We start from the raw sequence: 15,450 nt of genomic DNA, 5'->3' as shown, positions 1-15,450 counted from the left end.
TGCATGAGGGAGAGAGCTGATGAGATACCATACCAGTGATTAGGGCAATAAGCCCAAATGTGGACGTAGTTAATGGACTTTAGTCATGATTCATGAGTTGGGCACGCAGGTCCTTTCTGAAAGTTCCAAGAAATAGTTCAGTATCATAAAGAAGTTCACGACTCTACTGCATGCCTTCCCCAGGCTCCTCTGAGACCTTGGAGAAACTGATGAAACCTTGCCCTCTACCCCATACTCAGCAGGAGGGAACCATTCTGGGCTCTCCATGGCCCTCCTGTGGAGCACTGTGGTGTTACAGGAGCAAGTGTTTTCCCAAGCTTCCCAGAAGATTATGCATATATACACCTTCAGCCTGAAAGGCGTCCTCAACAAGCTTAATGCTAACAACACAATCTTCAAGATTCTTCAAGATTCCGCTCCTAGGCATCTATCCAAAAAATTCAAAACACTAAATAAAAAAGAAGCTTGCACGCTCATGTTTATTGCAGCACTATTTACTATAGCTAAACTATGGAAACAACTAAATGTTCCAGAACAGATGAGTGGATCGAGAAGATGTGGTACATAGACAGTGGACTACTACTCAGCGATCGAAAAAGATCAACCTGTGTTATTTGCAGCAACATGGATGGAGCCTGAAAGCATATTGTTAAGCAAAATAAGTCAGAAGAAGAAAGAAAAATATCAGAAGATGTCACAAATTTTGTAGAATATAAAGTAACTGAATTAATAATTAGATAAAGACAAGCTGACTTGATAGCTGACTACAGAACTGAGACACCAAGGGGTTAAGGGGTAGCAGAGGGCTCGGAAGAACTGGGATTGAGTGAATCACACTGGTTTATGAGGGGAGTCAGTGGTGGTGCACTATGGTAGTAATACCTGATAGGGATACCCCAGTGTTACCTCAGTTAAAATGAATGAATTAAAAAAAAAAAAACAGGAGAGGGCACTAATGCCTGCAGTACCCCCACTTCTGCCCAGGTCAGAGCAGTATCTCACATTATGCTGTTTGTAAAGTAATTGATTATGTTACCTTCTCCACCCTAAACTCCTAAGCTATGTTCAAGTTTTAACATTATTTTACAGAGCAGTAAAGGCAACCTGCTAGGCTCAGGGTGGTGCTGAGATGAGCCGAGACTAGCTGCACGGTGGACGAGAAACAGCAATGACAGGATGGCCTCTCCCTGCCAAGTCCTACGCCTGGACCCCTTCTCCTATCTCAGTGGAAACTCTCCAGAGCGTGAGTGTTGTCTCATGAATGCATTGCCTGACCTTGTGTGTCTAATGAAGGAACGCGTGCATGGGTAGGAATCAGATGAGCGTGTAGGCAAAGCTGTATTCTGGCTACCTTCAAATCTGTGCTTTTGAGGGTCACAGGGAGGCTTGGAGAGCAGACATTATTTAATAGGATTTCTTTCTCAGCTCAAAGCTGTGGAGGCACACATGTCTAAGGAGAGAACTTGCCAAAAAAAAAAAAAAAAAAAGAAAAGAAAAAAGAAATAATGGACTCTCCGAAGAAATATACTGAAGAGAAAACATAAAGAAATAGACAAACTCCACATGGTGCTTTTCTAGATAGAAAATCAGTATTATAAAGATGAAAACAAAACACATTAAGACAGAAAGCTATTAAATATTCATGAGAAATGCAAATAGCAGTTTTCTTTTTCCTGTTTGCGAGTAAAAGGAAATGCTTGCTTTTTATAAAGTGCACAACTATTAATTAGAGGATGATAAATAAAAGAAATCACACCCAATTTAAAAATGAGATCCAGACTTAATAGACTGTATGAGCCATTCTTCAAACCTGACACCTAAAATAAGTCGCAGAAATCTCCAGGATGAGATAGTGCTTGAGGAGTTTAATGGAACCAGCTATCACGCAGAGTCCTTTTTCCAGCCTCTCTCCTGGTGGGAGGGGGCCTCGGAGATATTCTAGGGATGTCTCAGCCCAAAGGAAGGACCAAGATGTGCCATAGTCCAAAGCTGGAGAAGCATCCCGAGTTTTCAAATGGTACTTTTTGAAGAGAAAATAATAATGCTTACTGAACACAAGTCTTCAAAGAAAGATGCATTATCTCTTTTTAAAAAGTCACTGTGACCAAAGAATCAATATGATTAATTACACATTTAATTAAAAGTAAAAACACTTCACCTGTGTTGAGTACCAGCTGACTATTTGCTGAGCAGTCTAATGGGCTTAAAGTACATTTATATAACTTTATTGACTGCCAATAATTTAGTTCTGTCTCTTAAAAAAATGCCTCAGATTAGGAAAACTAATTTCCCAAGGGTTGGCATGGAAAGATAAATGTTCGTAGCTGGTGCTTGGAGTCTGAGGCACCAGTTTCAATACCAGTGTAAATGAACACTTTATCTTCCCAGATTTTCCCTGTTTATATGTTAAATTGCGTTAGAGGAATTAAAAATGCCTAAAAGATTGTTACATTAATTAAAAGATTGTTATATAACCAGCCTGGCTTAAAGTTTATGGTAATCATCGGACCTCCTAAATGCAATTTGACCTGTAAAATTTGCAATTTCCCTGTGCTATTTTCCAGAGCTACCTCTCCACTTAGGTCCATCACTCACTAACCATGTGACTTTGGGCAAATTATTTCTGTGCCTTGGTTTCCCTGGCTGCAAGATGGGGATAGCATTATTACTTATTGCAAAAGACTGTTATGATAATTAAACAAATCAATTTATGTAAAATAATTAGGACAGTGTATGTTACATCATAAATGTCACGTGTGTTTGCTATTATTAGCATTGTTCCCACAATGACAATGGTTGTCTTTAGTGCTGGAAGCAGAGACCAAAAGTTTATTTTCCCCACTTTTGTTGATCTACAGGCTACAGCCGTTACCGTAATATGTGAGGGTTCAACGTCATCTTGTTATAATATTCATGAGGATAAAACAATCCAGGCGAATCCTGAATGAAACAAGATTTTATTTGAAGACCTGCTTTTCTTAGATATAATTTTGCTTAAGTCTTGGCTTCCAAGATCCTCTCAATGATGTTAAGTGAGATTTACTGTATAGTAGTCTTTAAGAAATTACTTCTCAAATATTTAGATAGGTTAGTAGGAAGAAATCAATAGCACTGTTATATCTAAGGAGACTATGTGAAAACCAAGAGCCTAACAGAAAGTTTGTGTAGCAGGTTTTGCTTTGGTTTTCATCAATTCCGCAGTCCACATCTATAAGCACATCCAGCCTATTTGAAATATATTTTGATATTTGCATCCTCTCTGATATATTTAGGACAGAGACACACCAAAAGAACTTTGCCATTTCTTAAAACAAAAATGCCTGACAACGCAGCAAGAATCAGAACTGGTATTTTCATCCAGTCACAGGGGCGGCTGCAAGCGCTAGAGTAAAAGTTGCAGCCAGGCTTCCAGGCCGGCTCTCGCGATGGTGAGCTCAAGACACTGGACACCAAGTCACTCCCCACATGCCCAGTCTTCCTCTAGGGCACGAGGCAGCACGGCCAGGGCAGCCTGATCCTCTTGCAGTTATGATTTTTCTAATGATGTCAAGAGAATGCTGCCTTGCCTCTGTGGCAAGTTCACAGTTAAAGGATATGTGAAAAGAACACGATGCACCATTTTTTGTAGGAAGGAAGGAATTCCTGGAGAGAAGGGAGGCAGTGAGCATACGCGCGCGGGCATGACAGTGCAGGTGAGCATATACCTGAGGGAAGGGATGGGGGGATCTTCTAAAGGCCATGGCTTACCCATGCGGGTCAACTCCAATCAGGCATAGAGCCAGGAAATGAAACGAGAGTCTCACCTGACTGTTCTGGTGGTGACATAGACAGAGAGTGAGAGCATCCTTGGTCTCCTGTGATTCTTTCTCTGAATCCACCAACGTTAATTGCTCCTCATTATGAAGTGGCTGAACCCCTGGGCACTGAATGGAGCCCTGACCTCATGCCTTCCTCGGCGCTAAGGCCTCTCCTCATCACACTGCTGGGAGAGGGCGGGGCCTGATTCCTGGTTGAGGGGTAAGGGAGTGCTTTCCTGTCTTCACACAGCAAAATACTAAGGTACAAGGAGAAAATTTTCACCTAAGAGACCAGCACAGTTCCTCCTCTACCACTTTAACCGGGAAACTTAAGAGGCCAAATGGAGGCAGGAGCATGGCCTGCCCAAGTCTCAGTCTCTCATCTAGAAACTAGGGACTCAGAGCATCAGTCCACCAGGACTATGGTGAAGGTTAAATTAATGTCTATTTAGCACCTGTCTTTATCTATACATCTTAAATTTATACCCCACAGTTAAATATTTGAGTGTACAACATATATAGGCCTGTGTGCCTTGTATGTTGTAGATTCAGTAATATTAGCTGGAAATGACCCTCCACGGAAAGCTTACAATGAAGAGGTCCTGGCCTGTCTCAGCACCATGGCACCCACTTTGGTGGTAAATTAGTATGTGCACTGAGAGTTCTTCACTTCACTGGATGACATTGAGGTAGAAAACAGATGGATACAAAAAAACATTTTTAAATTTTGTTTCTTTGGGTTGTGGAGCAGGATCCTCTCTTTAAAAATAAAGGAAAATAAACAAGATGATTCACTTCCTCTTGAGCACTAGAGCATATTAAAGCAAACCCTAATTTATTTCTTTTTTTTTTTTAAAGAATTAACTTTTTTTTTTTTTAAGATTTTTATTTATTTATTTTATTTATACAAGCACTGGGTACAGTCAGAAGTGTGGGAGGGTGAGAGAATTCACCAGAGCCAGAGCGGGGAGCAGAGCAGGCAGAAGGACCGAAGTACACTGCTGAGGGGAGCAGCGGGCGGCAGGAGAGGTCTGCGCGCCATGTGGGACCCTCCTCTGGTGGCCAGGGAGCAGCCGGGGATCGAACCGGCGCTGCAGAGGCTGCGGGCAGCTTCGCAACCCAGCGCTCAACCGCTGCGCCACCGGGGAGGCCCAAACCCTAATTTATTTCAAATCGCTTTTGATCTGGTTGTTCAAGACAAAGTACTCTAGAATTCTACTGCAGAGAAGTGGGAACCGCACCACATGACCTGTGGCACTTCACTCACAAGGGACACTTTTCTTTTTCCGTGTCCTGTCCAGCAGCATGGCCTTGTGCCTCTCACTGGGTTTCCTTCTGATTCAGGCAGGGGCGAGCAAGGAGGGAGCGGGAGGTGAAGGAGTAGCCAGGCCCCTCTCCCCACTATTCCCAGACTGACCTTAGTGCTCATGGTCAGAGGTTTCAAGCAGGAAAGTTAGCCTGTATTTTCCCAATTTCTCTGAGGGGTCACAGAAAGGGCAGCCAAGCAGGTCGGGGCTGGGAGGGAAACAGGCCAAGCGAGGGGTCCACACTCTGGCTTCTGGTCTGGAGAGCGTGGCAACTGGGGCAGAGGGACGATCTCGTGCCCTGAGAGGGAGCTGGAGACCTCAGCGGGGCAGGACTGCTGCCCTTCTGCACTTAGGGCCAGAAATCTAATGCTCCGTCACCTCGTTTCTGAAAGTTGGCAATTAATGCATATATTTCTGAAACACGGGGTGTGGCCACATTGGGTTTATTGAACAAAACACCTGCATGAATGACCAGTCTGTCCTCTGCGGGAGAGCTGGAGACATCTGTCCAGCATCAGTGAAGGGAGGAGAGAGGCGGATGGGTACAGGGAGGAAGCCCACTGGAGACAGCAAGTCCTGTGGGAGGCCCGGCACTGAGGACAAGCAGAAACAGGGTGGAGGGTTTGCTTGATGCTCAGGGCACAGAAGCAGGACTCCCAGGGAGTCTGTTCCAGGGATAGAGAGGAAAAAGCCTTCAGGTGCACTTCCCCATCACATGCTGTGCCAGTGCCCAATAGAAGGCTGTTGCTGGGGAGCGGATGCTTGTCTCACACCACAGTGACCCTCGAGAGAGGAGGAGGGGCAGAAGGCGGTGGCTGGATGGTTACCAATAGCAACCTCACTCTCTCCTCCAGCAACTGAGGCTGTTGTCTCTTTTCTGGCCGCCTCCTCTCCTCTGCACAGTACGCCTTTCTCTCGTTTTACCAGGGTTCTATGGAGATTGTTCTCCAACACAAAGGGCCTCGTCAAGGGCCTGATCATGAAGCAGTATGAAAAGGAGCAGGAGGGTCTTGCCCCCTCATGTGCTAATGACCCAGAACATGTGTCTAGAAAAGGGCAGATCACAGATGATGCAGAGACTGGCCCCTTTGCAAGGGGAATAAGAATTCAAGAAGGTACCAGGGAGGATACACCACATCCAGGGGGAAAAGGTGAGAGCGAGAGATTTCCCTTACAGATTGACAAGCTACAAAGACCTTCAGAGACTTACACAAAAAAAGTCAGAAGCCCAACATCTGGCCTATCCTGTAGTCATCTGTTTTCCAAACTTCAGTCTATCCCATGCAATCATATTTTACTATGCCCTATACCATCCTATACCAACAGTAGTCACTAGTTAAAATGATACTTTTTTATGTGAATAAGTTTATTAAATGGAAAGATTGTATCATGCCTAAAATACACTAGTATCACCACAATAAAGAAAAAACAATAATAAAGACAAAAATTACCAGTTTACACACAGAGAAGTGAAATGATTTCACAGGTATGTGTATGCACATCAGAAAGCAGTGACTTATGCGACAGAAGAAAGGCCGGTATTCTCTGACTCATGGAACTATGATCTGTGTTGTCAGAAAAGTCACTGCTTGGGGTGACAAGTTAAAGAGCATCCTTACTATTTTAACTAGTAGCTGCTTACCTGGAAGGGGCGGGGGAAAAGACAAGCTGGGTTGACAGGCAAACAATATGTACATAGGGCAGCATCTGGAAAATCACTTGCCACGTCTAGTATACGTTAGTTTAATCCTGTCAGGAGGTCCTAAGGATTTGAAGGCATCCAAAAGAATTCCAGAAAAATCGTGCCCTTAGACCTGCAAAACGCCAAAATCCAAACTCACCATTTCTTAGACTTCAGCCGAGGCGCTGGGTTCCGGGGAATGAGGAAGAGGGCTCGCATGGGGTGCATGTCACAGAGAGCTGCAAGACAGCAAAATAAGGGAAGCTCCAGTTAGGAGGGAGGACATGACCATCCTGAGTGATCCAGAAATACTGCTTTATGGCCAAGTCCATCCTAGCTATGCAGCTAACGCTGCTGGAGTCCACACACGACCTATGAGTAGCCAGTGATTGGCAAAGCTACCATTTCGTGAGCACTTAAAAGACCTGATGTCTAATTTCAGGAACCTTCTCAAAAAGAACACATCTCAACTAGAGACTGTTAACATTTCTACTTCATCTTTAAGGAAACTTGGAGAATCAACAACTTTGGCTTTACTGTAAATAACCATGTAAGTGCGAAGCAATCAACATCAAGGTAACAACTATAAGTTATTTTTAATTAGTGAAAATCTAAGTCTTATGATAAATGATACTGATAATCGAAGGCCTAGTTCTTATTTACTGCACGTTCATTCAAATGGAATGTTATCTAAGTAAGTTGTTGTACTACACCATTCTCTGTTTTCAAGTACTCTGAAAATGGTTTTTCAGGCTTCAGGTTGGAGTTTATTCCTTTCATTTCTGTTGTTTTATTTTGGCTTGGTTTGGTTTTATTCACTGGCATCAGGAAGATGGAAGGATTAAGGCAGAGATTCTGGCTCAAAAAGTGATGAAAATATCTCATCTTAAAAACACAATATAATCATTTATAGTAAAAACACTGAGACATTCTTATTTTAATCAAAATATTTCACTAGTTTACTTTCAAACATCTGGGAATATCTTTTACTTTGTGCCTAAAATAAGAATATATTATTCCTGAGAGCTAAAGTTTTCTGTGCATAGAAGTTCATTTTTTGTCCAGTCAACTACTTATCAAGAATGATAGACTGGTTTAAAGACTGCAATATATTGTGTTTCTGATTTATAAATACCTATTAGTATGTGGATGAGGGGTGTTTTATTCACAAAATCCAATCTACAGATGCATTCAATTGATCTGCAGACTCAAATCAATGCTACAGATGAATTCTACCAACTCTAAAGTGAGAAATCAAAAGACAACAATAACTAGAAGCTAAAAAGTTATATGAAAATAACAACCTGTGCCTCAAATAAGGGGCTTGTTTTGGCCTGGGCCATCTGAAAAGCAGAGACTAAGGTGGTATTAAACATGAGAGGCTATTATGGGGGAAAAAATTCTTGCGTGGAAGAAATACAAGAGGAACCAGTGAAGGCTGGGAGAATTCTTGAATTGCCAGGTGAGCAAGAGAAAGCCCTAGTGAAGCAGAGAAGGAGAAAAAATAGGTGTCAGGGTGCTAAAATGTACGGCCTCTAAGGAGGGCTGGCAACATCACTGAGGACACTTGAGTAAAAGCTGTTGCCAAAGGAGGCCTGTGAGTTCCAGGTAGGGGTGGGTGTTGGGTCCCAGCTGTGAGTGGGTTTCAGGGGTACAGCTTCTGGTGCCAGTGCAGCCCATGGTCATTTGTGCTTCCTTGGGGAGGTCTGTGAAACACTTTTCCTAGGTGGTGCATTCTCGTGGCTGCCATAGGTCTGGCAGAGGTGCTTACAGCTCCCTTTGTAGCTCGCCAGACCCCAAGGACTTTGAGAGGCTCTCCAGATGGCCAGATCCAGCCACTCTGCCTCAAATAACAGCAGGGAACTCAGAAAATCTAAGTATCAGGATTTTAAGAGGAGTGAAAGTGACCGAGTTCATGTGTTTGCACTGAAATTTGGCTGTGTATCTTTAATTGGAGTCTTTGTGGGTTGGTCTCATTTTTATGTCAGGTAAAGAGTAGCTCAAAGATAAACTCTACACTGCATCTGTGAAACAAACAGGGATGTCTGCTTCCTTTTCTTTCTTTTCTTCTTCCTAAATACATGATCCTCAAACCACTCTGAAATGAATGAATTCCTGGTTGATTTAAGATGATTCTGCTTTCTAAATATGCCAGCTGGGATCCATGCAGGGCTCGGTGTAGCAGAAGTAAAGCAACTGCAGCTCCTGGCACGGAGCCTCCAGTACCCACAGAGCAGACCAGCCCCACAGCCACCAGAGGAAGGTACTTACGGGGAGCACCTTCTGCCATCTCGATGGCGGTGATTCCCAAAGACCACAAGTCACTCTGAAAAAGAAGGGAGGCGGTGCACATGCATAAATTCAGGCAACAAAGGATAACTCAGTTAAAGCCAGTAATTGCTGCAGCATGGCCTGTGGGAAAGCCATTAGGTTGTCTCTTTCCAAACTTACTTCAGTCACTAAGCTTAAACCATGAACAACATTCAGTTTTTCAATGACAATACCTTTTATGAAGCCTGACACATAGCACGCTTTCAATAGATATATGAGGAATGCATATAAGATGTCTAAAAGTTTTATCTATTGATTAAACTCTACAGAATTTGACTAAATTTGACTGTAACACTTTCACTGAGAGAAAACTGTCAGGCAATAAATTGTGCACATTTAAGTGTACCATTCAATAAGGGTTGACATACATATACACCGACGAAACTACCATCACCTCAAAAGGACTCACTTCTCCATTGTAGTTTCATCCTCCTGCCTTACGGTCCCCAAACCCTCTTCTTGTTCTACGGCAACCACTGATCTGCTTTCTGTCACTATGGATTAGTGTGCATCTTCCAAAGTTTTATATAAATGAAATCATCCAGTTTCTTTCATTTAGCATAATGTATTTAAGGTCCACCTAAGCTGTAGTTTATCAATAATTTATTCCTTTTTATTGCTAAAAGTGTTCCATTTGATAGAGCTACCACAGTTTATCCATTTACTTGCTGAAGGACATCTGGATTGTTTCCAGCTCCACCTATTACAAATAAAACTGCTATAAACATTCCCATAACAAGTCCTTGTGTGCATGTATGCTTTTATTTCTTTAAAGAACATACTTACGAGTGGAATGGCTGGATCATATAATAGATGTGTATTTATATGCAATTATTTTTAACCTTTAAAACAGCAATTTCACATGGTTTAACTTAATAAGACCAGGAAACTTTCTGATGATGGCATTGACTAATGTATTTCCAGCCCTTACAGCTGAGCTCAGTAGCAGGTGCTCAATGTTTGTTGAATGAGTGAACAATACCTGTCATCTTGTAAGTAAACTAATACACAAAATAGAATCCTTGTATCCTTATATTGTTTCTTATGCCCAGAATGACTTTTACACTCTTATCAGAATTTTTTTTGGCTAACATCACCTCTGCCTGTATAATCTTCATCACTAACAATATGTTTCTCCCCCATTCTGTGTCTATAGTGCAATAGTATGTAAATATTCACAGAGGAGGGTGAATCATGAGATGGGGAAAACCAGGTTAGAAACCCCCCAAAAGATGCCTAGTGTTTTAGCTTCCCAGTAGATTGGCAAGAAAACACAATGCGAAATTTGACTCACTGGTGCAAATTCTGATACAAACTCTCACCCTACTTTCATCTTAAATGCAGGTTTGTGTCATACATTATTTCAAATTTGTACCTGTAACCTCACTCAGATTAGAAGAGATCAGTTTATTTTTCCCGTAATTGCCATAAAACAAACCTCAAGGCCATATGAAAAGGAGAAATAACTGGAGGAGAACTATGAAATCTTTGCTGTGCCATTCCCAAGAACTAATCTGATCAACATCCTTGAATGGCAGTCAGGCCACTGAAAAATCGACAGAGCACATAAAAATCAAGGGGATTGTCCAGGGGAACTAGCGTCTTGCCTAAAGTACAATCCACCTTAGACCAGGTGGGCAGAGCACCTGGTGAACCTGCTACCATGTTCATATAAATGTTTCAAGTTTTGAGTTCTACTGGGGATAACTGGCGAGAAATTGGTCCTTAGATTCCAAGTACTTCTATGAATGGAACAAACTCAAGAAGGCAAATCTTGTCCTTGGTACACTTGAAGATGTATTCAAGTTGTCATTAGACACAGCACACACGTACACGCACACACACAGAGACACAAACACATACACGTATGGTTAACACAGACTAAAAAGTGACTGAGTTTTTCCTGCAGGCTCCTGGCCTTGCTTAGTGAGGTTCCTGCGGGAGCTCAGGCAGGAGGCCAGTCCATCTATTACAGGCTGGCTCAGGGGAAGTAACTGGCAAAGAGGGAAACATAGCTCTTTGTACCTGGGGTTTATGGTTAATTTTCACAGACAATCATTTGGGGGTAAAATGAATGAGTGACGAAAGTACTGAGTCACTCCCTGTTCAGGAAACATTACACAGGAAATACAGCAAGAATAGTCTGGAAATGGGTTGTGCTATTTTGATAAAAACTCCCAATATCTCTGGGCCTTGCTAGTTCTGTGACCATTTCTCCAACATCCCCAGAGATGAAGTATTTCTATGGCATGAAAGAGATGCAAATATGAAGGTGCTGGCCAAGCTCCATGCTCCTTGCTGCTACAAAGGGGTCACAGTTAAGTGGCTCTTAAGTCTAGGATGTTTGAGTTCATTTGAAAGCCAAAGCACTTGAAAGAACTGATGGTGCTGGGGTAAGAGGACTTTAGACCAGTCCTCAGGAAAGGGAAGAAAATGCTCAGAGAACCCAGGGATCCTTTCTCTGTGCTCCCTTCTTCCTGTGGCAGCTGCCCGAACTCTGTGCTAGCTGATGCTTCCCTGTCCAGAATGTCTTTGCTCAAATGTCATGTTCTCATTGAGGACCATGGAGCTGCCAATCCCTCCACCCCTTTCCATTTTTATCCCCCAGAGAACTGACCACACTCTACCATGCCACATATATTTTTAAAAGATTTATTTATTTATGCATACAAGAACTGGGGTACAGGCCAGAGGCACGGGCGGCGAGAGAATTCACCAGAGACAGACTGGAGAACAGAACAGGCAGATTGACTGAAATACACTGCTGAGGGGAGCAGCGGGCGAGACAGGGGAGGTCTGCTGCACCATGGGGGTAGCTTCCTGGCCAGCCGGGGATGGAACTCATGCTACAGAGGCTGTGGATAGCTTCACAGTGCTGATGCTTAACTCCTTGCACCACTAGGGAGGCCCATGCCAAGTAATTTGCTCATCACTAATTTATTGTTTTGATTCATTGTCTGCATACCCTGTCCCCAACACATGCACACACACACACATGAACATGAGATATACATAGGCAGGGATCTTTGCTTTGCTGACTGGTTTATTCTAAGTCCTTAGTACAGTTCCCAGTCTCTAGAAGATACTTAATAAATGTTTGTTGAATGAGTAAACAAAGATGCATGAGAGAAAAAAAAACAAAACCTAAGAGGAATCTAGGACTCTTAGACTCCTTATAACCCATTTTACCCAACCTTACATTTCAAAGATGAGGTAAAATGACTTACCCAGGATAACAGAGCAGCTCAGAAGCAGGTTTTGAACAGTTTGCTTTCCTGCCTCTTAAGCCAATTCACACTAACTGACAAGCCCAATCTCACAATGGTAGTGACCAAATATTCACCTTTTTTTTGATAATTTAAAAGGCCAATAAAATAACTGTACCAGATTGCTACTTTTTTTCCTGCAGATGACCAAAGGTTTGGTGTTACAATGAAGATGGTGAAATTTAGTGAGGCACCTCAAAAACCAGCACTAGGAAACTGGCTTCAACCTCCCACAGGTAGCAAGGATCGGATGAAGAGACTAGTTAAGAGAACAGTCTTTTAAGTTAGACAGACCTGGCTTCAAATATAGGATCCAAATTTAGCTACACACAGAGCATTGCTCAGTTTGGCTTTCTCAACTGCACAGTGGAGGTAACGGGAATGTGTGTATACAGATATGCTGGCTAGCACAAAATCTGGCAGCAGTGGACTCAATAACATTAATTTCTTTTCTCTCTACTGTTTTATGAGACTTCCTCTGCCTGCCCAGTTTAGTGTGCTTTGTTTTCTCTCTAGATGTGGCACATACTGTTTGGTGGCTAACACAACAGGGATTTTTCAATTCCTATTTCAGAATATAGGAAAGTTAAGCTTGCTTATCCAGACTCCCTTGCAGCTAAGGATGTAATATAGTTCTGGCTAACTAGATACAGACAAACATCTTCTAGGGGCAGCTAGAAAATACTTTGTTTTTCTAAAATAAGTGACAAATGTTTCTGATATCTTGACAAGTCTTCCCCACTTCTTAGTGCCCAGATAAAATATATCTGGCACTGCAGCATCCACTTTACAATCATGAGGCAATAATTCAACAAATAAATGATGTCAATACTGAAAGGTAAGAGGCTGGGTTTTGAAATAATCAATGAGTTATCACTCCAACTCTTGACTGCCTACCTTCATGTTTCTGGGGACATAAGGAACTTAAGTGCAATCAAAGCCATTTCTTACTAACAATATGTATTCAGTAATGATTGAAAGAAGCATATTTGACAGTAGGAAATAGATAGGTTCTAGTTGTTAGGTGAGTCTGGATTTATTTCACAGGAAACAGGAGGGGTCAGGAAAGAGAGATGCTTCCCTTACTCAGTACACACCACTGAGAATCCTTCTTGAGTAGCCTTCCCCCAAACTTCAAGAACAATCCTCTAAACCAAAGATCACATCATCCCAACTCCTGTGTATCCTTTGCCAGCTGATCAGGACATCGATTGTTTCTTCTTTAAACGTTCATTTGATATGATTATTAGGATCATTTCTGCTGGGGTTCTCATGTTCAAAAAGGAACATTTACATTCCTGGCCATACACCCCAGAGCTGCTCGTAAGCTATGTTTAACTGCCCATGCTAGAAAGCAATAAATGTCCTTGAAGGGCTTTGTTTAAACCTTTGGATACATTAGTGACTCCCAAAGACACTTAAGAACTAAAATACAGGAGAAAACGTTCCAATTACAACCAGCAAGACAGATCACAGGAGACAAGAAAGGAAGAGAGAGGAACAAGATGAGGAGAGAGTTGGGGAGAGTTAAGTTTCCTTCGTGGCCATGGTGTGACTCATTTTGGCAGGAGCTGGGTAATTCATTATTCCAGAGGTGCTATGCAGCCTGGCCTGTGGCATGATTAATAGCCCAGTCCTGTGTGCATTACAAACAGAACAGAGACAAATTCTAGTGCCTCTGAGAAGCCAGAGGCAAGCACACCACTTCTGGCTGGTGGCGATGGGGGAGGGAAGTAGCTGGCACCAGACAACTTGAACAGAACAAAAGAGCATTGCTTCTGGGGCTGGGTTGTCCAACATGGTGAAAAAAAATACACTTTCAAAGGGTCAGACCAACCACATGAGGAAAAAGTCTGGGTGGCACGGGAAGAGAGCACTCGTGTGTCCTGGTAAGCTCGTCTCACAGACAGACAGACCAGGTGTGACTCAAGTCTCATACAACCAGATGAGGAACCTGGGACTAGCTCTTCACAAATCTGAGCTCATTTCATGTCTCACAGGATCAATCTTAGAATTCAGTAAGACAATATAGGCAAAGTTTGTAACACAACACAATGCACATAGTGGGTATTTAACAAATACTGGTGTAGATAGAACATTAGGACCAGTTATGATTGGCTGGCAGTTCAACCATCAAATCTAGGTAAGACTAGGTGATAAGGAGCTCTGACACTCAATGGCACTCAAAGGAGTAGCTGGGAAGATACAGAAGGAAACCTAGAGGATTCCAATAGGCAAACAGCATGTGTTCCTCCTCCAGCCTTTCAGTCTCTCTTATTGTCAGAGTCTAATTAAGAAGCCAGGTGAACAGGCAAAATGGGGAGACCTAAGTCCTAGCCCAGTAAAGGCAAAGCAGAGGGTTAGACTCGGGGGGTCTAACTTAGGGGCAGAGCATGTGACTGTGAAGCAGAGGATAGCAAGGGAACTTGGAATGGACAGACAATAGCTGCATAGTGGGTACAACTGGAAAACTGGGTTCCACCAACCAGAAGACAGTATTTTTTTGTGTAACTTCCCCATAGGTCTCTTTTCAGTAATTTTCCAGCTGAAAAACTGAAACTATATTTACTGCACGAGGTTCCTAAGGCCAGCACCTCAATCAAGAGGTGCTCTAACTTTTATATTCTCTGTAACATAAAAGAGAGAAACAGATTCTGTTTCCACATAAACAGACAATTAGATGTTCATAATACAAATGTGAGGTTTGGATCACAGGACATTGCTGGCTTTTTTAAGTCAACAATGGACCCAAAGAACAAAATCTTCACATGAAAGATAAACATAAATATTAAGCATCCATATTGAGAAGTTATCAAGAACTAGGTGCCTTATTAGTCCTTTACATATGCTAACTCACTATATCTTATGACAACCTTGTATTATACAATTTATTATTCCCATTTTATAGAAGCTCAGAAATGTTATTAAATAATCTCCTAAGGTCATATAGTGAAAAGGAGACACAGTCTACATTTTAGATCAGTCTTGTCCATGTCCCCAAACCTGCCTCTTGCTCAGTATGTCAGACACTTAGATATTCATTATATATGAATAGTTTAGAATCAAGC

The 15,450-nt window shown here is 42.3% G+C and overlaps 1 protein-coding gene across 9 annotated transcripts in view; it reads right to left on the bottom strand.

The window, feature by feature from the left end:
* The window catches only part of TNIK (TRAF2 and NCK interacting kinase), a gene marked incomplete at both ends in the record, with an annotated part of 390,832 nt that overhangs the window by 104,882 nt on the left and 270,500 nt on the right, over positions 1–15,450 (bottom strand). For all 9 annotated transcript variants that reach the window (XM_084231409.1, XM_084231410.1, XM_084231414.1 and 6 more), the window contains 2 exons: positions 6,946–7,024; positions 9,057–9,111. In XM_084231409.1, coding sequence (XP_084087535.1) covers positions 6,946–7,024; positions 9,057–9,111 — 134 coding nt within the window. The remainder of the gene's footprint in view (positions 1–6,945; positions 7,025–9,056; positions 9,112–15,450) is intronic.

The sequence above is a fragment of the Talpa europaea genome (assembly GCF_964194135.1).
Source record: "Talpa europaea genome assembly, chromosome: 4".
In the NCBI taxonomy this organism is placed as follows: domain Eukaryota; kingdom Metazoa; phylum Chordata; class Mammalia; order Eulipotyphla; family Talpidae; genus Talpa; species Talpa europaea.
Note: the sequence above shows the minus strand (reverse complement) of the source record. Positions and strands in the feature narration are given on the sequence as shown.